This window comes from Pelecanus crispus, chromosome Z (assembly GCF_030463565.1).
Source record: "Pelecanus crispus isolate bPelCri1 chromosome Z, bPelCri1.pri, whole genome shotgun sequence".
Lineage (NCBI taxonomy): Eukaryota > Metazoa > Chordata > Aves > Pelecaniformes > Pelecanidae > Pelecanus > Pelecanus crispus.
This window is the reverse complement of record NC_134676.1, coordinates 66,797,760-66,825,054: the sequence shown is the minus strand read 5'-3', so window position 1 is coordinate 66,825,054 and position 27,295 is coordinate 66,797,760. Positions and strand designations below refer to the sequence as shown.

At 37.0% G+C, this 27,295-nt stretch overlaps 1 protein-coding gene across 2 annotated transcripts in view; it reads left to right on the top strand.

Annotated features, from left to right (window-relative positions):
• The window catches only part of SNX24 (sorting nexin 24), a 95,301-nt gene that overhangs the window by 51,335 nt on the left and 16,671 nt on the right, over nucleotides 1-27,295 (top strand). For both annotated transcript variants that reach the window (XM_075726820.1, XM_075726819.1), the window contains one exon: nucleotides 4,234-4,338. In XM_075726820.1, coding sequence (XP_075582935.1) covers nucleotides 4,234-4,338 — 105 coding nt within the window. The remainder of the gene's footprint in view (nucleotides 1-4,233; nucleotides 4,339-27,295) is intronic.

Sequence of the window (27,295 nt, the reverse complement as noted above, 5' to 3'; positions counted from 1 at the left end):
TGGTCACCAGCTAGATGTAGCCCCATTCGCTACAGCCCTCTGAGCCCTGCCGTTCAGTGAGTTCTTCACCTAGCGTACTGTCAACCTGCTCATCCCACAGTTGGACAACTTGTCCAGAAGGATGCTGTGAGGAACAGTATAAAAAACCTTACTAAAATCCAGAAAAAACTATATCCACCGCCTTCCCTTCATCCACTAGGCGGGTGACTTTATCATAGAAGAATATCAAATTAGTTAAATGGGACTTTCCCTTTGTGAACCCATGTTGACTGTGCCTGATGATTGCATTGTTCTTTAAATGCCTTTCAATAGTACCCAGTGTAATCTTCTCCATAATTTTTCTAGGAACTGAGGTTAGACTAACAGGTCTGTAGTTCCCTGTGTCTTGCCTCATACCCTTCTTGTAAATTGGAGTAACACTGGCTAGCTTCCAGTCAGCAGGGACCTCCCCAGACTCCCAAGACCTTTGGTAGATGATTGAGAGGGGTCCTGCCATAACATCCGCTAGCTCCTTCAGTATACTGGGATGAATCCCATCAGGCCCCATGGACTTGTGGGCATTCAGCTGATACAGCTGGTCCCTTACAATTTCAGTGTCCACAAATGGAAAGTCACTGTTCCCACACTCGTGGTCCTCCAACTCGGGCAACTGGGCAGCCCAAGGTCTATTACTGTTATTAAAGACTGAGGCTAAAACCACATTGAATGCCTCTGCTTTTTCCTCTTCCCTTTGTTATTGTCTAATTTCACTGTAATTTCTGGAATTGCACAATTACTCCACACACAAATCATGAATGACTGCAGTCTTGCTCTCAGATTTGTCTCCTTGTACACTGCTTCCTCTGCAGTAAATCCCTTTGCAGAGATTTCTCTTTAGGACACCAGAAAAAACATAAATGATGGTCCCTTTCTCTCTCTCTCCAGAAATAGGAGCAAAATAAACAAACCTGAAAACCAGGTATTCTAACCAGACACATTGCACCACTCTTCAATTTGTTTCATCTTACTCATCTGCTTGCTGTCTGTTTATATTACTCTGCAAACTTGATGGTGACTTTTTCCTATTTGTTCCATGTACAGATGCAAAGCACCTAGCATATTTTGGCAAGAATATACCTCTTAAGTCTTACTTTTTGAAGTTGTAGTAAAATTTTAGTAAACATCGTTGAACAGCTTGTGCTCTGAACCTTTCTTTGTGCTTTCAGTGTTGCAGAAATCCTGGAGAAAGCATTCTCTGGTAATAACAGTATGTGGTTTCATCCTTTCTTCTCTCTGTTTTGTGTTACAGCAGAAAATATCAATGCTCTTAAAAAACAGGGTGTGTACTTGAACAGTTTTTACAAGAGAAGAGTATTTTGAACTTGTATCTTGATTGTTCTTTGTGAACAATTTGTTCATATCCCATGACTCTATTTATACTCAGGTCCAGATACCAATTTGCTTTCAGTGTGCCAATAGGGTATTTCTTTTTGTTCCTCTCTTCCCCTTTAGTTTATAATGTAAGTTTCACTCTAAATTGCTGTGAGTACATGGCAATTGGAAAGGTATCTTTAGACTTACTGCATATTCAAGGTGACCTTAGTGCTGGAGATGTCTGTAGTGAGCAGGAGAAACAGCTGTAGAGAGTAACTGTGGTATAAAATAGGAATAGAGGCTGAAGTGGAGATTGTGCCTTTCGCTGGAGATTGTGCCTTTCGCTGGAGAAGGACATCCTCCACTGGCGTTGTATGGAGGAAGGAGGACTCCATTGTTCATATAGGACATTATTCATTCATCAGAATGCCAATTAATGTTTTGATTAACTTTTTTTTTTTTTTTAAACAAAGCCGTTTCCAAGAACGTGGCTGGATTTGTCTCCTTCCTGGGTTCAACCTTTCTTACATTCCAGTTGTGTAAAAAAGTAAAGCCCCACTTCCTGTGCAATCTGGCTGTAGTGGAAAAAGTTTAAAATCTTTTCAAGACTGCTGTACTACACCAGGAGTACAAATTATTCCCTTGACAGAAAACATGCACTGCTGGTGGCTCTTTTGAAATAGTTTGCATGGGCCATTATACTTTGACCTGGTTATGAACAACAAACCAATCCTTTCAGGCTATGCACCATTCACATTACAGTATTGTATTCAACTTTGAACAAAAGTTTTATTATTTTCATACAGAGAGTTTTTTAGAAAAAATTAAATTCTTTCTATGTATATAACAGTTAAAAATACAACCATTTATTCATATTTATTCCCTAATTCCTTTTTATACTTTTTTCCCTTTACATTTTTAAATATTGGTAGTTCTTTTTAAGCACCAGAATGCTAGAATGTGACAGTGTTACAACTACTGCAGTGATATCTGCAAAAATCTTAAGTTCTGTACATGTTTTGCAAGTTTTTTGTAACTTTAGAATAATTTGTGTACCCTCTAAATCATATTAACTTTTTGCACTTGGACAAATAATTCTTCACTTGAGAATTTGAGCCATCTTTTAGCCTTGCAGGAAATAGAGACTACAGTATGTCAAATAGGGATTAGGTCACTGTTATGGACAGGAAGGTATTATAGCCAATAATTGTCCTCAGATAAATATTTCTTGTGTAGAGACAGGTCTGAAGCAATACAGCTAACACATATGTAGATTTGCTTAATATGCTTTGACATTGTAATAGTTATTTGTTGCAATATATTATTGGATTGATGTAAGCATAAGAAAGCAGGCTTATAATTTATTCTTTGTACATCTGTATAGCATGTGCTCTATACCTACACACAGTACCTGTGCTTTAAGCAATTGTTTATTGGATGCTTTATATAACAGGGCCACAGAGCACAAAAGGACTGTTAATCATCAGCTGAGGTACCAGCCACAGAGTATTTATCTTGTAAGCAGCTAGGCCTTGGTGAATGCTTGTATTGTTTCAGATTTGTCTCCCCTCATCTGCAGCATTCTCCTCATTTGTTACTCATCTGCGGGTGCTGTCATAGTTTGCAACAGCTGTGGCTGTAGCTTCTTCAACATTCTTGACCAATTTAGAGAAAAAAAATGGGGTTTTATATTCTGGCTTTAAGATCAGTCAGTAAAAGTACGTGGGTTTGGGGGTTTGTTTTGGTGGGTTGTTTTTCTCACTTCATGTTTAATTGTATTTTAGCACTGTTAAGAAATAAGGAAGTTGCAAAATGTTTCCAGAGCAATTGAGGTTTCCTTGCTGCAGCTTCGTTACTTGTGATTGTAGAGACGTTGATATGTTGGCACTGCTTTTTCCTACAGTGACATCTCAGCAAGCTCAAAGATGAAATGTAAATTCTCAGTCTCCCACGGGTGTGCATGTCAAAGTCAATTTTGAGTTTCTTTCCTTGCATTCTTTGCCTTGGATTTACTCAGAGGCAATATCCAACAGAAAGAATATCTAATGTCACCTTCTATTAAAATGCAGTAGAGTATATTCCAGTTGTTATTTTTGTCTGTAGTTTTGAGGAAAATGTTAATATTTTTTGGTTTTGAAAAAATACGTTGCTTCAGCAAGAGGATTCTTAGTGTTGTCAGAATACATGTTTTTGTCTATCTACATACGCTCATGTGTATGCATATACACATTTCCGTATATATCTATAAAAGCTTTCCTGTGGGAATCTTTAGAGGAATAGTTAAGGAGCTCTCTTGGAAATATATTCAGTGGCAATCTTGCTATTTCTCTGTATAAGATAATAAACACAACTGTCAATCTATTGGTGCAATTTGAGAGCACAGATATTTTGCTCTCTTGATTGCTAGCTCTACAGAGAAATGGTTAGATCCCCTCCCTGTACTTCTCCCACCTGTTCATTGTTGTCTAAATCTAGCATTAGAAATTGTGGTGTTTTGTCACTGCACTTAGCAAGGTAATATCTGGGTACGTCATGGTGATGTTGTGAAGTATCATCCCAGGTTTACTAATGGGGAACTCATTTGAAGTATTCTCATGTAGTGGTTGCTGGTTTGTTTCATGGCTGTAAATCACAAGAAATTGTTAGTAGGGTTCTTCTTCACCGTCCAGGGCAGCTAGATGTGGAGATTTTTAACTGCAACCTGTAGGTATGAAGTCTGCTGTTATTTCAGTGAGCTGATGGTGAGTAATTTCATTGCTGTGGTGTTGTACTTTATGCGTGGTTATTTTACCTGTACTGCCTCATCTCTAACATAAATGTGTTTACTTTAAAGGGACACTATTATACTTTGTTTCTGTCTCTGTTTCTTTTCGTTTGCAGCTCAAGAAGTTCATAAGAACTCCAGAGATTCCTTCAAAGCACGTGAGAAACTGGGTCCCCAAGGTTCTGGAGCAGCGACGGCAAGGCTTGGAGTTGTACTTGCAGGTGAGTCTCTTCTTAGCACTGTGAAAATAAAAGCAGCATCCATTTTCACAGTGGTAGTATCCAAAGCATTTGAAGATACAGCAGGTAGAAGTGGGGTGTTTTACTGATAGGCAATTTTAGAGGTGGGAAATGAGCTGGATACTTACCAGCAGTGATGATTTCTCTTCACTTAGCAAGACTAGCAACTAGCAGCTAGAAATCCAGACTGTTTTGCATTTTTTTCCTGATTCTGGCAAAAGCTGCTGTCTGACTTTGGCAAACCTACTAGTACCTTGTTTTCCTGTGCCTAAAATGGGGAAAATAATGTTATTCTTTCCCAAGTTGTTCTGACTGTACCAATGAAAAGTGTTGCAGAAGAGATGCCAGGAGGCTTTGTTTAACTCACCTCCATTTAGGCAGACTAGGGAAGAATCAGGTCATCAAATTCATATCCCTCTACTGTACATGCTTGTATCTGAATTGTTCATCTAGTTGAAACAGACACCTGTCATCCCATATTCATCTCAGTCGGTTTGGAAACTTGCATATAAAGTCCCACATTCTACCTGTTTGGGTTCAGATTTTGCTACAGACTGTAAAAGGAGTCTTCAGGAATGACTCAGACATATAAACATCTAAATATACCAGTGATAAATCCCAGCCTTTTTTAATAAACAGAATTTCTACTTCTACCATGATTGCTTTAAAAATGCCCTGTGGTGTCATTTCCCAGACATTTCTGTGGTAACAAAGCCAGATTAAGGTGTTCTTCTAGATGTGTTCCCAGTTCACTGCACCTTCATCTGTACTGGTGCAAGTGCTGTTTTATTGAAGGGGATCATACTAATGATCTGAGTCAAAAGCTAATTGTTCTGAGAGGAAGGCAAGAGTGAGATTATTCTATTTTTACTCAGGTCAGAATAGTAAAAATAGTAAAAATTTCAGAGATCTGATTTATGTCATCATCCACAGTTGCAGTGGCACAACTGGAAGAATGGTGAACTGCAAGATAATGGACAGTGAGCTGCATTCATAGAAAATAGATGGTAACCTGCACCGCTCAGGAACCTCCCTGATTCTCAGGAAGGTTTGTAAAAGAAAACTGCTTAAGGAGGAGAATAGAATTATAGTGTGACAGGAGACAGTATTACTTCTGACATTAAACTTTTTAAAAGAAATTTAGAATAAGGAGAAAAACACAGCTCAGATTTTGTTTTGAGATATAGGGAGCATTTCAGGCAATATAGTTAATTTTTATTTTTTATTTTTGAATATTTAATTCGTATTGTTAAATTGAAAAATTTAATGCTTTTTTCCATCTTCCTCTATGATATTTATAGCATCTTTGGCATCTAAAAATGACATTTATTGTGTGGGTGAAAAAACGTTGCTGTTGGAGAGACTTTGGTTTTGAAAGGGAATAAGGCCTTTTTGGTTTTGATGGCTGTCAGCACAGCTTGCTCCATCATCAGTGTGTTCTTCTCTTACAGCCATTTGCTGTGAATTTTGTATTTTTTTCTGATTTTGATACAGCTGTCTTTTGGAGAGTATTGCTACTAAGGCACATGTACTAATTTCTCTTATGAGTCTGATTTTGTTAAAAAAGAAAGGTACAGGGGTAAATGGGTTAGCACTTTTTAATTGCTGATAAACTTTAAAAGGACATCTCCCCCTACTGGAAGAGTTAGTCAACTCTTGTTCTTGTACAGTCTTGTACATTTAATTAACTGTTCCCCTCTTCTATTGCCATTGGCTACCATAGGAACATGCAATGGTTTAGGCTGGAAGGGACTGCTGGACATCATCTGATTAAAACATGACAAGCCTCTAAGTTATATCCATACTAATGTGCATACTAAATTAAAACAAGAACAAAAATAATGAATATTCATGTCAAAGGCATTAATTTCTGTTTCTGCTAACAGAAAGCAGCACTAATCATCAGTGAAATTTTAACTTTTAAAATAATCAGAGTGTGATTTTAGACAATTAAAAGTTCATATTAAGGCACTTCAGTTATCAGAAGGTTTTTAATAGTGCCAAGCGTTTTCCAAGACACAGTGTAGGAACATGCTGCAATTTCAGAAGACGTGATCACTTTTTTAATTTAACACCATGTATATAAAATATTGCAAACATATTTTCAGGCAATATTAATGAGAATTAATCTGTAAGAGCAGTTTGGCTACTACCATCACTAGTCAGTGGCTGTACTAGTAGCCAGCCATCTGTGCAGCTGGTAAACTGTTATGGAGTCATGGCAGTCATTAACTGTCTTTTCAAAACCAGCTAGAATCTCATGCAGAGATTGAGCATTTACACAAATGTTACATTCACCTAATTTGTTTTATGCAATAAAATTCATAAATAAATAAAATATTCATTTAATAAATAAAATATTCATTTCTTATTATTGCACTTTGCACCTGAAAACCTGTACAGGCAAGAAGTAATATGACATGCAAATACAGACCTGTATCTGACATCGTCTAGTCATATTGGCTTCTTAATACATTTTTAATTAAGTAGTCTTCTATAGTTAAATGCAGCTAAAAATAATGATATGAAATTAGAATAGCAGAATCAGCCTGTATCAAGTAGTAAAGAAAGCAAGAAATTCCCCTGTCTGAGCCGCAAGCTGCTGCAGTTGCCAGTACCTTGTTACTTCTTTCTGACCTTTTCATGACGAAATGACCCTCTTAAATCCTTTCAGCACAGGTTGTTTGTTTCTTGGAGTGGATGGACAAGAGCTGAGAAACATTTCATTATATCTTTATGAAGAATAGCAAAATTATGACTAAGCCAAATATTATTAAATTGTGAGATACAAATAGTAATTTTCTTAAATTTATCAGTATCCACTGTCAGCTAATATTCATCAGATGGCTTATTTTTCTCTTGTTTTTAAAAGGTTCAGTAGGGATTTTTTCATGTTATAATAGACCAGTTTTCATGGAATTGTGAAAGAATGATTTATCTACATTATTTTTAAATGACTTTTGTATTTTACAAGTTTGGCCAGGATTTACAACTTTTGTTTTTAATACTGTGGTACAATTGACTAGTAAGCACTAGTATGTGTAGTAATTCAACTGCATGTATAATAACAACACAGAGCCCTTGTGAATACTGAGAACAATCAACTGACTGACAAGAGGAAAGAAGGATTAAGTTTAATTTATTAATGAGGAAACAGATGCAAAGATAAGTGAATGACAGAGTGTGGCCCCAAACATTCAAGCAAATTAGTATGAAGCAATAAGCTATTGCTCCTCTGCTGATGGTAACTGTCTCTGTGCATGATCTTAACCCACCATACACAGGACTTAAGTTGAGCTGGTTTAGTCTTCACTAAATAAGAAGACGCCTGTTACTGACAGTGGAAGAGGACTAAACCAGCTCTAATTACCTTGTGGTGGCTACCAACTAAGTTACCATAAATCAATTAGTGTGTGATACAAATTCTGACTTAATAGTTATTTATTTGTATATCTGAGCTTGTAGCTTGTAATACAGCACAGATGAGAATCCAGGTGGTTTTAATTTAAAATTTGTAAAATAATTCATTGGATTACACTATTGCTGACAAAAATCTCTCTGATAGTAGTATTAGACTGCACCAAGATTTGGACTTACCTATGATTTGTTTATGGTTACAAAATGTCTTTTCTTGGTATGTTTCCTGAAGAGTTCAGTGTTGAGAAGAAGTAGAAGATACAGATTTGAGGTAGCTAGTTGTGTAGGGAGCCTCTAATTTGAGGCTGCCAACTGGACCTGCATTGAAAGTCTGTGACTCTTGATAGTATGTTTGTGAGCCTGGAGAAATATGTTTGCTTGAATGTACCAGAAGGTAAAGGTAAGTGTGGAAGGTGATAGGGCAGACTGTTAATCAGCATTGTAGCTTCTGGATGTTTGGTTGGTTTTGGTTTGTTTGTTTTTTTTAATCCACTGTATAATCTTGGACTAACCATTCATCACAAAGCAATATAGAAATGTGGTCTGATTTGGAAGTGTATTTAAAGGAGATACAGATCACTAGAAATGCTCCCTTTGCACAATTATTGTTGTGTATGAGTTCAGTAAGTCATCTTGTGGATGGACCAACTGAACAGGTAGTTGGGGTTTTATTTTGGACATTGAAGACATTGTTGGGATTCCTAAGGGCAGCACTGAGGGACCTTATCTAATAGGTTATCGAAGTAGCTGCAGCTGTGTTGTCAATCTGATCAGTATTTGTTGCAAATAGATTTTATATGATGTACTCTTGGAGGAGCAGTTTTTATGGAGCTTATTTCCAGTGAATTGGTAATGGGGAAGAATTTGATCTAGCCACCTGCTCTCTACTGATTTGGAGTTAGGTCGTATCCTTGTCCCAGTAAGCTGACACTGGATGTTATTGCTGTCCAGTCTGTCTGCCCCAGGGACTTGCCCTTTGACAGGTCTGCCTTTTAAAGTTCAATGGAATAGATATTTTCTTACCCCCTTGGGCAGAAGAAATCTCATCATTTGCTGATATCATCAGTCCAACAAGATAGCAGGCATTGTTAACAGAATTCACTGTGAAGTGGCACCCACACCTCAGCATGAGATTGTGTAGCTGCTGCTAGTCTTCACTGAAATGATTTGGTTATGGAGAGAGATTTTGGAGGAGGCCGTATTTTTTATGAGCTTCAGGATACAAACTTGTTTCTTGTGGTCTGGGTGACCTGAAGAAATTCTTCTTGTGACTGGCAAGACTCTAATATAAAACAAAGGGCTGTAAGCCTTCTGAACTGCTCTGTATGTATGCAGGGTCTGTATGTACATATGTCTCTAACCAGAGTTAATATGTAGAGCTAATATTTCTCTCTTGGCTGAGGTCAAGAAAACATACTTGCCTTTTATTTACTCTTGAACTTTTTACAAAGAGAACAGTCCTGATTCCTGGAGATAAGATTGGTTAAAGTGCTGCTTGGCTGTGAGACTTGAAGACTTGATGAACTTCAACATTCCAGCAGTTTCAGTAATCCAAATCTTCAAAATGAATTATGGAGTTTATGAAACTAGACTAGAGATTTGTTTTCCATTTAAGGAAATAATCTGGAGATCTGAGAAGCACTTTGACCTATATTTCAGTATTCTTCAAAATGCAATTCTCTTTAAAAATATTTTAACTACCAATCCTTCCTGAAAAAGATAAATAAAACCATATCTGTTATGATTTTGCTCTTAAGAAAGTAGAGTCCAATCCTATACTTCTTAGCTGTCTTAGTTTCCAGCAGGGTGGAGTTAGGAAAACAGTGGATGGAGTGATGAATAATGTGTAGTTGCTTTATGAGTAAGTTCATCAGAAATACAGAGGAAAAAATAACCCATTATTATATTGCATTTTTTTATTCTTTTTTGGGGAACAGTTCAACAGCAACTGCAAAAAAATGAAGACAAATGAGCTATTTCTGCAGTTAGTGACTGCAGAAGGAAAACTATCTTACAGAAAAGTGTGTCATTTCTTCATGGGCTGTGATGATTTTCTTTAATTACTTCAGTAAGTGTTGATACTAAATTCCATGTGGTAAAGTTTAAATAAATAAATAAATGGCCCTTTCTGATCAGACAATGGGTATGAACAAATCAATAAATCTGGATGGAAAGATTAAAGAACCTTCCCTCACCCCAGAAAAACCCCTCAGATTTTAGTCACCAATACAAATTGTATTCTAAAGCTTTTGAACTATCGCCTTTTAAGTTGATCTAGTTGTGTGCCATTGCTTCATAAAAGTTTTAGATTCAATTAAAAAAATTAAAATACTGAACAGATCTTTTTGTTGATTTGGAAACTCTGTTCCAGAGCATTTCAGAGCTAATACAGTGTTTCATATTGCAACTGAGGATAAGAATCTTCTGTTTTCTTTGAGTGTCAGTCATTGCCCCTTTTCGCTATCATTCTGGGGAGTGAGATAATTTGATTTCGCAGGATTTTTTATCTAATTGTGAAGAAAAAGAGTTTTCCATCACCTAGTGGGAAGTTTCATTAATTCTTCACTGCTTAACTGATTCAATTTCTGTTGGCCTTTTGCTATTCTAACAAGGAGGAATGCGAACCCAGTCATGTATAACCTTGTCCATCCTCAAGAAGACTGGAGAGGTCTCTGCTCTAAGAAAAGCCATCTAGACTCCCGATGCCAATCTACAAGTACTCCACATTGTGCATTGGCTAGAGCTTTGTCTTTCAATAGCTGAATACTCCTCCTCTGTAACTGTAGCTGAAATACAGCTTCAGAGCTGTCTTGGCTGGAGTGGGATCAGAAAGTGAGGAAGACAAATCCTTGGTGATGCATGGGATTTTTCACTGTTTTCTCTTCTCTTTGTGGAGGATAAAATGTCCCACGGTAGTACATAAAAGTCAGCCTGAGCTTTGCTAGGCAGAACAAAAGCTAGAATTTCATATAAAGACAGGGAGATCTTGGTTTGTGGGTTGTTTGAAGCTGACGTAGTTCTCTAGGATCAGAAGCAATCTGTAAGTGCTTTCTAAATGGAACAGTTCTTGACATTCCATTATCAATATTAAAGAAGAAAAAAAAAAGTAATGTCTGTAGAGGTCGACATTTTTGAACCAGTGCTGTTGGAGCTGTTTAGAAATATTGAGATCTGTGTGTGTGATATGTGTACTTTTATGAGACATTAATTTGCTTTTGCCCAATAAAAGTAAATCAAGTTGGTTACTATTTAATTCTGGAAATGTAATGGCAAAATGATCTTAGAACTATTCAATGATCATTCAGCTGTTCAAATTTTATTTCCGTGCAGTTCACATTTGTCACATTTATCCACTCTGTCAATGTTAATATTAATTACAATTGTTCTTCCTTTATATTCTCAGAAATGCATTCTGTATCAAGCATTTAGTTATTCCTGTATACCTGTGTGTCTTTGCTGGAAGGTGTCGTGAATGCAAAATTTTAAATTGGTTCAAGGAAAGGCTGGAAAGTTTCACGGGAAGAGCAGTTTTCATCAAGCATAGAAGGTTCGCAAGCTGGAAATAACTTTCAAGGCTGCTAGAGTATTCAAGGAAAATGTCTCATGTTAGTCTTGCTCATTTATGCTCTCTCTTCCTTGGTATCCATTTATAGCCATTTTTGGAGATAGGATACTGTGCCAAATTGACCTTTGGTCTGAACCATTATGACCTTTCTTATATCATCCTTAAAGTAATTAAACACATACTTGTGTTTCAGCTTGTTATCAGATTTGATTAAACATTAATGCATTTTCATGAACTGAGCCCTGTATGTATCACAAACACTATTCTTAAAAGAAAAAAGATAGAATCATACAGTTAAGAAGGCATGGTTGAGTCATATTGATACAATGAAGAGGTATGCAGGTCAGATGCCACTGTGCAAAGCCTCTTGTAGAGGCTAATGCCTTTTAAGACCAAATGCTTGACACATGGGAGATAATTAGCTGTATATTTAAAAGCTGAACTCAGTGGAAGAAATTTTAAGCTATAAAACTTTTGTGCAAAATGTGGGCCTATTTTTGTTTTTCTCTACCTTATTCTGTGCATGCCTGACCTGTGGGGTTTTTCCTGCTAGGCTTCTATTTAACCATTCCCCATATCTGAGAGCAGGAGCTGGATAGAATTCATTTTGACTTCCTTGTGCCATTCATTAACCACCACAAAGATTTCTGCAGAAGCAATCCTTCCCTTTGTCCTATGTACACATTCACTGTTGGGATCTATTTCTAACTAATTTCAGACAAAATTGTGTTATTTGCAGAAAAAAAAATTCCCATCAAGTCCAGAACAGATGCTTATCTTCCTGATTGCTGTTTCTGGAAACCAGTTAGTTTTAAATGCAGGTGAATACATTGGGAAGAATGAGTCTAGCATTAGAAAGTTGCAAGTAAAAGTTGGATTCAGTGAAATAAGGTTTAACTGATGTTTTGCTGGAAAGTCTGTTGAATCACCTGCATCTATTAATCACATGGAAAATTCTTTCCATTATCCAAAATTATTCAGTGTCTTTCTTCTCTAACTCCATTTAGTCTGAAGTAATCAAGGTTGAACTGTACCTGTAAGGAGCTCTAAAAGCAATGGTATCATAAGTATAAAAAGACAAAATGTTCTTTGTCCTCATTAAAGATTGTGAGCAGAGTGTTAAATAATATTAATGGCTGGGATTGTCAGTACTTAACAGTACTTTCCTAGTACAAGTGATTTTATTGATCGATACAGTCTCAATGTAGCAGGGCAGATTATTTTACTGATTTTATCGAAACCTTAACTAAGTTTGTTAGTGTGTACCACATATCTTTAAATAGATCTAGATGATGATGTAGATTAAGAAAAGCAGACCACCATCCATCTTTTTTTGATCGGTTAATAACTTAAATCCATCATTGCTGCAACCAGCTCTTTTAAGATTCTGTTGTGCATACATGTTTCTTTGGTGGTACAGATACATAGCTGGTTGTAGATGGCTGTGGATTTTAAAGAAGCGTGCTTGACACATGCAGGATTGCATATTTGTTAAGAGGAGGTGGAAAGCAAGAGACAACAGGAAAGCAAAATAATCCTGTAGATAATTTAAAGGGGAGCAATTTATTAAGAGTGTCTGTTTGCAGAGGTGTTTCCTGCAGAAATATTCCAAGCATTTTTCAAGCATGCTTAGGAAAATTACCTGGTTTATGTATTAAGAGTTACATTTTTTGCTTTTCAAGTGGTGCTACGTTATGGTTTATGATTCATATTTTTTCCTTAATCTTCAATAATCTATTTGGTTTTGCTGTATAGAATTGTGCTGCATGAACTTCTCTCTTATTTCACTCTTACATGTTAGAGCTGATCAAAATAAATTTTACTCAGTTAAAAACAGAATTTACGTTAGAAGTCATGACAGGTTTAGAAACCATGTCTAAGTGCTCATTCTCTTTTCATTGTACTATATATCATAATGCTATTGTATCACATACCTTCGCCCAAGTTAAAATGAACATCAAACTGTACTAATTGTGCATTTACATACAATGAGAAACAGTCTCTGTCATGACCTGCATATGCTCACAATAACTGTAAGATATTTTAAGAAGCGGGAGAAGGAAATTAAGTTATTTGCCTGAGATGTTACAGCCTGTTAAAACAGAACTAGGGATATTAAAACTCCAGTGCTGGTGTACTACTATAGTCACTATAGTCTGCTGATGGCCAGTTGTTCTAATAGCCATGATTCCTTCTAGAGCAGTACAATGCGTGAGATTCTTATTTCATTTAGCCATGATGAAGGAAAAAATGGCCACCTTCCTTATCCTGAAGGAAAGTCCTCATTTGACATGTAGGCATTAAATTTTCATTAATAAATATTTATTTTGCTTGAGCTGCTTTGCAGGGGAAGTCACACAATTTTTGTCTCTTATTGTGAAGGAAAGGAGGAGGGAGCTGTAATTCTTGCAAAAGGTCTTTATTATCACCACCTGAAGTAGGCTAGAAAGACTGTTTCCCCCATCTTTTTAATCAATCTACAGCATTTTAAACACATTTTCATTTCCTACTCTGTGTTGTTTTGCATAAGCTAATTCTTATTTTTTGGTGTACAAATGACTTGCTTTTTTAAATTGGACTTTCAAGGCAAGTTAAGTCTTAAGTGCTTTTTCTTCAAAGTTAATCTGTTAAGTTACTTAATGAATTGCCAGTGAAGGCAAAAACTTATTTTCTAGTGAAAGAGTATTTTATTGTTGCATGTGTAGTGTAACACACTATGTTCTGGCTGTTCAGTAGCACTAAATTAGCATGTAGTTTAGACCTAGGTCTGCCAAATCATTGCCTTTATGCAATCTGATAGTATTCTCTTGCCTACACTCTTTGTGTGACTGAAGACCAATCATTAATATTCTTTACGCATTTATAAACTGCACATGAGGGTCCTGGAAAAAAGTTCATGAAGAAGTGAATAATTCTGTCTTTATAGCAGGATTTGAATTTGCACATAAGACACAAGCCATGTTTGGAGGTGAGAGGAAGAAAATGAAATATTGAATATATGCTGAGTAACTGAATACCATCCATTCTGTGCTTTGGATGAAGAACTGATTCTGAAGGGGAAAAGTAGTATAGGATTATGCAAGCAACATTAAATAAATCCTTATGCATAAGGAAGCTGAATTAAAATTTGATTGATGAACTTAACCTGCAATTCTTCACTTTGAAGTGTGCCATAATAACTTTAATGTTTTTATCTAATGTTTGCATCATTTAGCATAGACCATTCTGAAGGGGTGGGGGTGGGGGGGTGGAACCATCAAAAAACTGTGGAACTTATCACAAGGTTTTACTGGAAAGATACTGAATTAAATAAGGAGTAATTTTTGAGCTTCAGCTTTAGGGATGTTGCAAGGAAAAAGAGCACAGGAACCAAAAAATTCTCTGCAAGAAGGGCTGCTTAAGCAAGAGTAAGGGCTAGTCCATCGGTAGCTAAGAGGGGTGAGCAGAGGAGGAGATGACTATCTTCCTCAGATAGGTTGTGGGAAGGTGGTCAGTAAGCCTTCTCCTTTGGTACTGCAGTAAATTGGACTCGCCTGCAATAGATATAATTCCCTTGTGTGTATTCCCTTTTCTTGGCTTTTATGCAATCTTGCATGTCTCCTTTCTGAAGGATATGTTGAAGGATTTCAGAGTGAACTAAGGGGAGAAGGTCCTGTGCTCATGGGTAGCCTAGGAGAATAACAAATGCTTGTTATCTTCTGCTAACATTGTCTGTCTCCACACACATCAGCATTGTTTGCCTTTATTTTTCTTTTTACCTGCTTATTGTCTCTGTAATCCAAATATAGTATGGATTTATTTAAGTGTAAAAAAGATCATTTTACCGAAACTGTTGATTGTAGAATGTCTTGACTGAGACAGACTTGAATTTAAGTGCATGTACATTTACAAACAAATATGTATTACTGAATGATGCCTGAATTTACAATTGTGATACGGATTTTTCCTGTTGACTTTAAAAACAGGGACATTAAAATAAGAAACTTTCATAGACTTTTCTTGTTATGGTAAATACTATGAATTATATAGAAGAAAAATCTTTAAGAAGTGTTGATATAAAAATTGAGTTTTGTGATGCAGTTTCTGGTTTTTAATTTCTCATAACTATCGTTGTCTTTATCTAATATACTTTTTCTTCTGTAGATGAAAAAAGTTTGCAGCAACAAAGCGTGAAGTAGAAGTAGAACCTTTAATTTCATTAGGCACGTTGTAACTGGTGAAGATTAATGTATATATCTCTTGCTAATTCTTTTCAATTACTCAGTTCATATAAATTCCCAAACCTTGTTAATTATGCTGAAGTCAAGTGGTAATTTTTAACAGTATTTCCACAGCAAGGGAATTTTCCTGGTCTAACCTTGCCCTCCTGTAGAAACTCTCAGCAGATTAGGCATTCTGACTCTAGTCCATTCGTTTTCAGCACAAGCCTAATTGCTGCCGACTGCCTGCCACAGGTACCCTGGTTATCGTACATTTAAGGGATGCAGGTTCTTCTGAGAACAAATAAGGAAAGATTAATTGTTTGTTTTGTTTCATCCCAAGAGAAATGTGGGAGCTTAATCAAGAAAAATAATTTCTTCTGTTGATTTGGCTTATTTGTGAAAAGGGATAATTGTATAGAGGCAGGCATAGAGCTATGCATTTTGAAAGAAATTTTGCCATTTACCTGCTTGGGAAGCAAAGATACAGCAAAATGAATGTAACATAGCATTGGAATTGATGGGGATGGCTCACATTTCTCATAGTAAGTAATTTGGCTGCTGGGCTTTTATTTGAACCAATATTGCTAGGTGGTATTGTCATTTGTTTTGTCTGCTTCTTTGGAAATCTAATCAAGGAGACAATAGTAGGGGGAAAAACGCTTTTCCAAATTGTCCTTAATTGCTAGAGCACGAAGTGAGCTAAACACTCTGGTATTTCCAATTAAAGAACTTGTTTCCAGCAAGCACCATTAAATCTATCTTTCCCAATCTGATAAATAAGCTATCAAAGAGTGGAACAGATTAATTGGGAGCAATTAGTTCAAAGCCTAGTATAACAGTCAGAGTAAACCAACGTTACCAATGAATGCAAATTTTACGTAAAGCAGTAAGAAGCACTGATGCAACAAAATAGAGTTGAGAGTAACCACTAAGCACAAAGCAAAATTTTATCTGTGATACAGAAATTAGTCTTGTTTGTTTCTCCTTGCAACAAAAGCACTAAAAGCCATTTCTTTTCAAGACTACTGTTATGGGAATGTTAATTGTATTTGACACCTTTGCTATGTACATTTCTCCTTCAACATGCTGCAGGGAATAACAGACATGGCAAAATCATAGATCTACAATTCAGAGCCAATCACAAGATTTACTCCAGTTGCATCTAAAGCTCAAGAAAGCCCTGCTTATACTACAACATTTGTGTTTGCCACTGTCTGGTAGACATGGTAATCTCTAAGTGTGGTTTGCTTATGTTAATAACCAGTAGCCCCTGTTTTTGATAGACACTTAAGCCTAGCACATTGGATTTTGATTCCTCTTTAATACAGGTGGGTGTCCCTAATGGTATGTATCTAGACATTTTTGATGGGTGTTCCTTTCTTCCAGCTGTCTGTGCATGCCAAATGGTATTGACCCACATGGTGTAAGCATCATTCTGCACATGGGTCCTCTGAATATTTCACTTAATGACAAACCATAGGAAAAGTGCACGGATACTCCCCTGAAGTGCCAGCCTTTTGCCTTTTGAGAATGAGTGCATCAGCATGAGGAGAAAGCCTTTCTGTCACCTTAGATATTGAAATAAATGTATAGGCTTTGAGTTCATGTATGTTCAAAGAAAGTATTGCATGTTGGTTCAGTTGAAATATTTGTTGTATATATTTGGCTTTGGAGTAATGTGCTCCATCAAGAAGGCAGGAGAGGATACATGTAGTCTGTTACATGCTAAACAGACTAATTTCTAAGTCAGTTTTTCCAGAACTACCTTGGCTAGGTAAGTTGTATCACTGCTGTGCATGTTGGCATCACTCAAGTAAACTGACAGCACAAATATACCAGCTGCCACAGCTTTTAACACTTCTCTCTTAGAACAGCAGTTTGTGTGGTGCATCCCTGGGCTTTACAGCAGCTATGTCGCTGGAGTCTGCTTTTGCAGAATTACAGTTTTAAAATGGTTGGATAAAAACCTTATTTCTTATGCTGTTGCAACCCACTGGGTATGTCTATTCTAGGAAAATGAAAAGGTCAGTGATAACTTTCCCAATAAAACCTTCTGAGAAAATGTCATTCCAGTTATGTGTGTCTGACTGGGGAAGTTCATCCTCCATTCTTCAAGCGTCTTATTTTTTATTTCCAGAATATCATCATCAGTAGGGAAACACAGTATTCATAACTGTGATAGTATGGTGTCATATCAGCTCATGAACTGATGATAACAAGCTGTGCTGCAGCAGACGTAGCACTTGGAACACAGGTCATTTACAGTATTTTTCTTTATATCCTTGCTGGCAAGTCACTAGGAGATCACTAGTTGTATTCTGAGTAACTGTGGTTTTCTGAGCAGCTTCCCTGTAATGTTGGCTTCTGGAGAATGTTCAGAATATCCCCAAGAAATCATGAGCAAGTTAGACAAGTGAAACCTCTCCCAGTTTCTCCAGATGTCAGGGCATCCAGATCTCCAAGTGTGCTTTTCAGCATGGGATCCAGCTCTCACACCTGGTTTAGTAGGGAAGATCCTAATGTAACGTTTCAAAAGCACTTGTAGAGCAACAGGAAATTACAGAGGAGCAAGGACCATGCACAGGATTCACAATCATCAGTCTTGTAGCCACCAGCATTTAAGAAGCTGTCTCTACATGATCGCATCAGATGTTTTTCTGTGTATTTGGACTCATTCAAGGTCATGCAGTGATACATGCTAATAGTTTTGAACACCACAAGTTACCCAACTTTAAATGCTGGAATGATGAGGACATGCACTGCAAGAGTAAGTTACCATAGGACATTGGGGTCTCTTTGTAATATTGGAAATAAAGGTTAGTGGGGTTTGTGATTAATTTGTGCTCTAATGATGCAGGAGGCTGTTGATAACTGTGGTCCAGTGCAGATACTCAGGAACAGTATTATTAATGTAAAAGTACAGACAGCATTTCAGTGAAGAGGTCTAGCAGCCAGGCTTGGTATCTCAAAAAAACCTGGATGTGGCCAAAAAAAAAAGGAAGAATCCCAGTTGCTCTAGTTTGGTCAATTATTTTTGCCAAATTTTACGAAGTGGTGATGTTCACCAAGGAAGTCAGAGGGAAGTCCACCATCGGACCATTGATTGACGCTGAAATATAGAACACATGGAGAAGTAGGGCTTGTTAATGTGTGGACAGAAACATCTAAATTATCTGTAGTATATTTACCAGTTACAACCAGCATGTCATCATTTTTATATCTGTAGGTTGTCTCAACCACCGTGTTATCATTGTTATATCTTTCAACTGTATATGTCACTAGCATCTTCCCACCTTTTCTCGTTTTGGGGCTTTTTTCCCCAGAAATTTCATTTTGTGTCTTTGACTGATTTATTCAGTCTACATAAGAGTCATAGTGTTGTCTTCTGGTGATCATGTGTTGAAGGCCAGTCAACAGAGAATGTAAGTTTTTTTGTAGACTTCAGTTCTACCATAAATCCTTTCTGAACCCATATACTATATCCACATCCGCTTTGATTTTGTGGTAGCACTTCTCTAGACATACTTCCACTGATGGCATACTGTCTTTTATTTGCTTATGTCCTGGTTTTGGCTGGGATAGAGTTAATTTTCTTCCTAGCAGCAGGCATAGTGCTGTGTTTTGGATTTAGTAGGAGAAGAATGTTGATAACATGCTGATGTTTTTAGTTGTTGCTGAGTACTGCTTATGCTAGTCAAGGACTTTTTCAGCTTCCCATGCTCTGCCAGGCGCACAAGACACTGGGAGGGGGCACAGCCAGAATAGTTGATCCAAACTGACCAAAGGGCTATTCCATACCATATGACGTCATGCTCAGTATATAAACTGGGGGGGGGTGGCCAGGGAGCAGCGATCGCTGCTCGGGAACTGTCTGGGTATCGGTCGGCAGGTGGTGAGCAATTGCATTGTGCATCACTTGCTTCGTGTATCATTATTATTATTATCATTATGATACTGTTACTATTATCATTACTATTTTACTTTATTTCAATTATTAAACTGTTCTTATCTCAACCCAGGAGTGTTTCTCACTCTTACTCCTCTGATTCTCTCCCCCATCCCATCGGGGTAGGGGGAGTGAGCGAGCGGCTGCATGGTGCTTAGTTGCTGGCTGGGGCTAAACCACGACAGCTTATCATGGAGTCTAGGGTGTGATTAAACTCTCTGTACCACCGTATTATAGTACTGTTGTGTCCTTTCATTAAGGCACCAAGAAATGTGACTTAAAATAACAATTCAACCTTAGCTTCAGATGCCAAGGCTTACTTGTAGGGTAAACCAGATCCTTCAGGACAGAATAACCACTGGGAAGGAAGGGTGCAACACAGCCTTTTTGCAAATTATTCTTGCATGGGAAACCCAGAGACCAAATATTTGTGCCAAAAATGAGTAATAGAAGTAAAGAAGATTGCTGTCTAAAAATGCCAGAATATATGATTCATGAATTCATGATTCCGGGTTTCAACCTCATTTGTGGACTTTACTGGACAAAATTAAGTAGTTCTCTGGTTGCTGAGTAAGTAACATCAAGCAATTGCTAAGTGTGAAGATAACATCAAAAACATGAGATTTATAGAGAGCAGCTTGGCATTCTTGCAGTATTTTAATGTTATGATAATTTTTAACAGACATCCAGATAGCTATGTTACTTCTGTTAGGGGGCTAATTTGCAGTCTTGTTTCTCCTTTCCAGAGAAGTCATCCCTCTTTCAATAACAGGAGTGTGTAGAGTTTTAGCCAAATCAGAACATTATCTGCAGAACTGCTATGCTGTGATAAATGCAGCCCTCCGACTGATGCTGCTTGTCTGCCATCAGCACAGAAGAAGTAAATAAGCATTCACTGACCAAGTTAGGATGGTCTCTTTTCACAAGTAATTGTATTATTCCTCACCTTTATCAAGGACTTCCTTGCTAGTGAGTTTTGGGAGGGACAAGTGTCAAGGAACAGAACCATAATGAAGTACCTGCAATTGAGCAAGGATTACATTGCTCTGTTAATTCTGTAAAAACTTGTCAGTTTGCCACCCAAATAAATGCCTAGAGTGCGTAAAACATGGAGCAGAGTGACCTCTAGAAGAAAAATCAATGGCAATTCATATTTCATATGTCTATAATTGCTTGTGAGAGCATGGCAGCAGTTTGTTTATAGAGCAGCTCGTTCTACCAGAGATTGTTTCCTGACTTTTTCTTCTTTTCAGTGGTAATGCCTCTCATGGGCTGTGAATCACAGCCAGACACAGCAACAGACAAGTTTTATTGGTGGTGATTTTTTATTATTGTTTTCACATTACTGTCTTCAGAATTGCTGTACCGTGCTCTGTTTGAACCAGTGCACTAATCTATAGTCACAAGTAAATCGTGTTCACAACTGTTTCCTTGGAAGACTCCTGAAGCTGCTTTTTACCTTCTTTTTAGCAGGCAAGGCTTTACCCTCTGTGAAGTTACCCATTTGCTAGTATTTTAACCATCAAACTGAATCTATTGTGTGCCCTTCATTTTTAAGCAATTTGTCAGAAAGGCAAGGAATTCTCACAGTCTGCTAATTTAAAGACATAATTTTGAAAATATCTTTTTTCCCCCTGCTTTGCTTTGCTTTGTTTTTTCATATTTTTTAAGAAGCTGTTGTAAGATTTGTATCCCCACTGAGGACTGAGATGTCATAGGGATAGAGAAAATGCCGCTCACTTTATGGATTACTGTTAGGTCAACAAAACTTTGGCAGCATTGATTAACTTGACAGTGAGTACAGCAGTACATTTATCACTTATGGCTGTGCTGTAGAAAATCTAATAAGAGGCAAACAATTCCCTTTAGAGCAGTAACAGGTTCACTGTGGCTAACAGTGCATGCACTGGAAATTTCTGACTTTAAATTATACCCTTGCTGCTAGCTGGGTCATTGACTCAAAGCTACTGCACTTTCACTACTATGTTCTGTATTATTAATTTGATCAAAATTGTTTTGGCTTCTATAAATGTGATCAAACTGCATATGGGAGTTCATATAAACTCATAAGAATTTTTGAAGGCATGCAGAAGGAGTTTGATCCAATCTTTGTTATGTAGAAAGGGCAGCTGCCTGTTGTAACTACAAACGTTTGTGGTCTTACAAGTTTATAAAAGAAAAATTTTGAACTGTTGCTTACAAATCTGCCTCTAATTCACAGATTTAAATAAACCCCAAACCCAAACCTATCTTACATTTAATAAGTTTCATTGGTTGGTCAGAAGAACTTTTTTCGTATGTGCAAATGTGTGCTTCATTAATTACCAGTAATTACGTTAAAAATTCTGTACAAGTTGATTTATAGATATGTTCTTCCAGTTATCTTGGTTTTTGTAGGAATTATGAGAATTGAACAATGAACAAGAGATTTTCTGTCTCTCCAGTGTGTAAGTGCTGCTGCTTGACTGCAACTTAGTGTTTGGTTCTGATCTGATCATGAAATTATATTTTATTCAGTATTGCTTGGTTTCTCTTTAATAAATCTTTTCTGGAAGTCCATGACCAGTACATTGGGAAGTGTCTTTGCTTTGCAAATATAGAGAAAATAAGTAATTTTTTTTTTTTTTTTAAGTCTTGTGCTTGGTAGTTCTCTTAAATGGAAACCCTGTATAACATATTCTTTTACAGAAGTGTACGAAGCTTTTTTTTAGTTCAGATAACCAAAAGTAAGTGAAGGCTGCATGCCTGAATAATTGTGTTTCGAGGTACAAGCAGGAAAGAACAATGAAGAAAATGTGGTATTAAGTGCAGATCAGAACATACAGTGTGCAACTAAATTTGTGGCTTTGTCTTTGTGATAAAATCTGAAAAACTGCTGTTCAAATGAAATAGTAGTTAATTTTTTTTTTTTAATATTAGGATATATGGCTCACCAGAGTAGAGAGCCTTTGTGAGTAGCAACTGTTATTTCAAGTACTTTGTGTTATTTTAGGAAACTGTTTAAATTGGAGGTTTTGTTCTGCGGTATCTGTAAAAATGATGTCGTTTTCTTTGTTGGGAGAGAAGTATTCTACTTGAATCAATTGTCAGGAGGCTTAATGTAATAAGGCAGTTTGTGGTCTGACTAAAAGAAACACTGTGCAAAAGAAATTCCCATAGCAGTTTGTTTTTAACAGAAAAACTGAGTTCACCTGAAACATAAATTCATTGAAAACCAAGAGTTAATAAGGTAGAGCAGCTTTAGAAGGAAACAGAGTGGGTTGCTGTCCAAAGTATGTCTTGTAATTACTATGATTTAACCAAATATCTGTGTTAATAATAGTATAACTCTATCAACAGCATAACAGCAGATTCTTTGCAACAAATGATCAGGCAAGCTGACATAAGTACCCTTTGCGTAGTAAGACCACAAAAATATAATTAAAATAGTGCTTCCTGTTTCATTCTCCATTTTTTAATTTGCAGGATAAAAGTTGTGTTTCTCACTCTCTTAATGCATTTTAGAGGCAACAAGACACTATTCCACACTTTTTCCTGGGTTCATACAATAAAGGAGTTACCCTACTGCCTGCCTTACTGAACAGAGACCTGATATTGATTAACTATCACACTGGCATCAGAACTACTCTTAGGATTCAATTTTTTTGTTGTTTTGCATATTTTATTGATCAAAAGTGGTAAATGAGCATCAAGCGTGCAAGAAGACGATGAATTGTTTACTTGCATAAAATAACCTTTCAATAAGGGAAGATGCATTGCTCACACTTTTGGTGCTGTTCTGCTGCCCGAAGCAGATGGCATTCAGCTGCTATTGATTTGCTCCTATAGTTACAGAGCGGCATGTAACAAGGCATGCTCATTTCTCTGAAAGAGGTGAGGTTTTTTGCCAGGGTGGCGGGAGTGAAAACGGAAGGACAGGGGGTTTGGGGTTGGATTTTTTTGCAAGAAAAAACAGGGAAACCCTTGCAACTTCTGTTAGCAGCTCTGTGCAAACAGAAAGCAGGGTTTGTATGCTTGCAGAGAAAGGGAGTTACTTTGTCTAGTTCTAGCACTTCTGGAACATTAATTCCCACTGCAGCTGAATCCATGAGCAAGCAAGTACTTAAGATTGTAAAGAACATCCAAAATTTAGCATCACAGACTATACACCACACTTCTTAGCTGCTGTATTTTTTATTTATACATGTTTTTTCCTACTTGTGTAAAAACTGTCAACTCCGTAGCACGACAAAATCCTACTGCAATATGCTGGGCTTGATTCTGCAAACAGTTCATTTCACTGATGAGTAATGAATTTAAGAATTTGCTGTTGGATCTTTCCTGTGATGGGGTGGGTGTGAGACGAGGGGAAAAGAGACCTTTCTCTGAAAGTTTATTTGAAAGGATATTTAATGCAGAATTTTGGCATGAACAGGATCTTTAATTGTTTCACAGTTTTTCATGAAATGTAGATAGAAGAGGGTTTCAGTAAATAGAGCATAAGAAGGGTTGTTCTAAGACAAAAGATGTTAGGTAATTTAAAGTCTTATTTCTGGAAGAGCAGTATGGTAGGAGGTACTGAGAAGCGGGGTGCAGTCCTCGGTCAATCTGTTTTAACATAGAAATAACCCATCTGTCAAGATCCACAAGTGTGGTAGTATGAGGATTAACAAACTCAACCTCTTGATGACAAAACTGGACCATTTAAGTATTTTGACAACATGATTGTCATATATTAAAGTCTTCCTTGCCCACCTGACTGTTCTGTAGTGACTATTCCTGCTGGAAGTGCTTACTGTTGATTTTTGAACAGTCTTGAGCATCTTCCTGCTGTGATGTTGTTTGGGAAAATAATTTACTCAGTTATGACTGCCCTGCTATCCTCCATGTCATTTATATTGTCTTCCTTTTTAATGAAAATAATCCATGAATTATGACCCCTGACAAAATGTTCTCACAGCATAGTTAGTAGGTATTTATTTATCAAGAATTTAATTTAAACGGGTATATTAGTGTCTGTTAAAAAATGTCCTACTTCATCTGTTCAAACTTCTGTTCTCTAACATTGATTCCAACTTGCTCGTGTAATTTATGAAATGCTCTCTAAGCTTTTTTAATATCCATATGGTGAGATGTCGCTACATCTCAACCATTTGTTATTCTGCTTCTGTAGCATAAGCAGGCAAGAAGAGATTGTCTGAATCTGACTTTAACCTGTTGGTTTCAATCCAGAGTAGAAATTTCTTATGAATGTTTTTCAAAGAGAACAAACCTTGGTGAGTTTTTCAGAGAACAGATGCTTTTGAATCAATGGCTAATGCTGTCAGCACAGCATTTACTGCATTGTTCTAAGTTGATTTGGTCTTGCTCTCCTACGGGGCTAGGGAAATGTTTTAAACATAAGACTTATTACACACAGAAGTTAATTTAATGGGACCTGGAAAAGTGCATGTTTTTAAACAGGGTTTTCTCTGTTACAGTGGTTCTAGAATAAAACCAGTTGCTTTCACAAAGTAAAATAAATACATTTATATTATGGTTCTGTTCCTGTGGTGTCTGTTCATACTGTTAGGACTGACTCCGATTTTCCTCAGTGCCCCTGTCTCATTTCTGATGTGTTAGTGGTCAAAACTTACTTTGTGCTTCTTTGCCCTTGTGTAAGGAACCACCTCATTAACTATAGAATTAGGATATCAGAGTAAATTGTTAGTATATTAATAATTCAGAAAAGAAACAAACTAGATTTTTACCTTGATTTTGCTGCTAAAGGTAAGTAAATGTCTTGCAAATGCAACGTATTTTCTTGTTAAGCTGATTAAAATCTAATGTAAGTTTCAGAGTTTTTAAAATTAAGCTTACCAATTTCCATGCAGTTACTTTTCCAACACTGCAAAATTGCCTAGAGTCCTTATTCGACACCACATTTTTGCTGAAAGGGCTACCAACACTCTAAAAAAAAAAACTAAAACCTCCACTGTATAAATCTAAATATATTTGATCAGCTATGTTACCCCTTCTTTACCTCTGCAAAAATGACACAATGAGTTCATTAACCCCAGGTGCAGTGAATTCCCTGTGCTTTCTACATTCTCTTGTTTGGACTTTGGAGTGGGTACCTGCTGCTTAGTCTAATTAGTTTCAAAGGGAATGTCGAGTCATTTCTCAAGAGTTTACTCTGACCCAAAACCTCTGACAAGAAAATATCGGGGAGACAAAATAAGAACTTATTGTAGAGTTGAATAGCATTTTTGTTACAGTAGCTTGTGGAAACAATGCAGATGAGGAAATAATCTTCAGATGATTTCTAGATTTTTGATATGACATTTGCATGAAATTGTCATTCTTGTGGAGAGCAAGACTTTTTTCATAGCTAACATCCTCAGTCTTCATCAACCACTTGCTTCTTTCCATGTTCCCAGCAAAACCAGCAAAATGAGTTAGAGCTGTGGGACGTTTCTTACGAAGCAAAAAATAAGTGAAAATGCTGTTTCAAGGCTATTCTTAAATGTTTCAGTATTTTTCTGGGCTTTTTCTGTTCTTTTGAAGCTGTGTTATTTGACCAAAACCACATTATCTGACCAAAAAATCTAGTATCTAATCAAACATCTGTATCTACCAGAATAGTCTGTGACATTATCCAGATATTGGGGGAGGTTGGAATCAAGAGAAAGTTGGTCATGCTGCAAAGCTACTCTGTTTCTCTGCTGAGGTATCATTCTGTTGCATTTGGCTCTGAAGAATGGAATACAGCTTAGTTCTTTAATTGCTGCCTTTTCTTCAGGCTTGCTCATAGCTTTCCTCCTTATAAAAGGACTATTTGCAAGAATAGTAAATATAGTCAATAGAAAACACAGCAGTGTAGGAAAAAATAGTAAACATATCCTGTGCAGAAATAGGTGACAATTTTTTTCAAACTCCTCTCTGAAATGAAACATAATAACAGGGTAAAAAATAGTTTATATATATTTTAGTATGTCTAGAAAGTAAACATGAAAATACAAACACTGCAGCCATTCTGCAGCTAAAACTGTATTCTCTGTCAAACTGTTTTTAATGAAGTGTGAATTTCTTTAATATATCTCGTAGCCTGTCTACATAAAACTTCTAGTGAATTGAAATAACAGTCATTTCACTTTTACTTTACGTTCAGAAATGTATTTTCCTTCAGATAATTTGTATTCAGTACAGGTAAAACAAGGCAAGCAATATTTGGTTCCAAGTGATGTTTTAAGTTTTCTTAAAATATTTGTTGTGTTCCAGTAACTTTTTTCTGTTTTATCTTTGTTTTGTCTTAATATTATTTGGCTTTGGAAATCTTTAAGTAATGTGCGTATTTCTAAAATAAAACTTCTCAGAGTTGACAGCAAGGAAGAAATGTGGGATTATCACCCTGCACCACCCCTTTTCTTCACTGCCTGCAAATGGGGATGCTGGCTGCCCACTGGGTCAGCTTCCAGCTCGGTCCTCTGTCCCCGGCAGTCTTTCCACAAAGCAGAACAGAGCTCCCATGTACCCTTAGCAAATCTCCACCCTCACTAACGCTGGAGAGGAAGGAGGTAGAGGGGCTGTGGGTGCACAAAAGCTGACAAATTACCTTTCACCAGGGGGGTTTTGCTGGTGAGGACTGGCAGGTGGGAGCAGCATCTTCCAACCACCTGAAAGGCACAAAGGATGAATGAAATGGAGGGAGGAGAGAGTGAGATGGTGATCTCTCAGCCATACTCCATCTTCCTTCTCTGGGAGAGCCATCTGCTACCGCAGACTAGTACAATTAACCCTGTAACTCAGCTGGCATAGCATAAAAGAATAGTTGGAGCACATTATACCAGA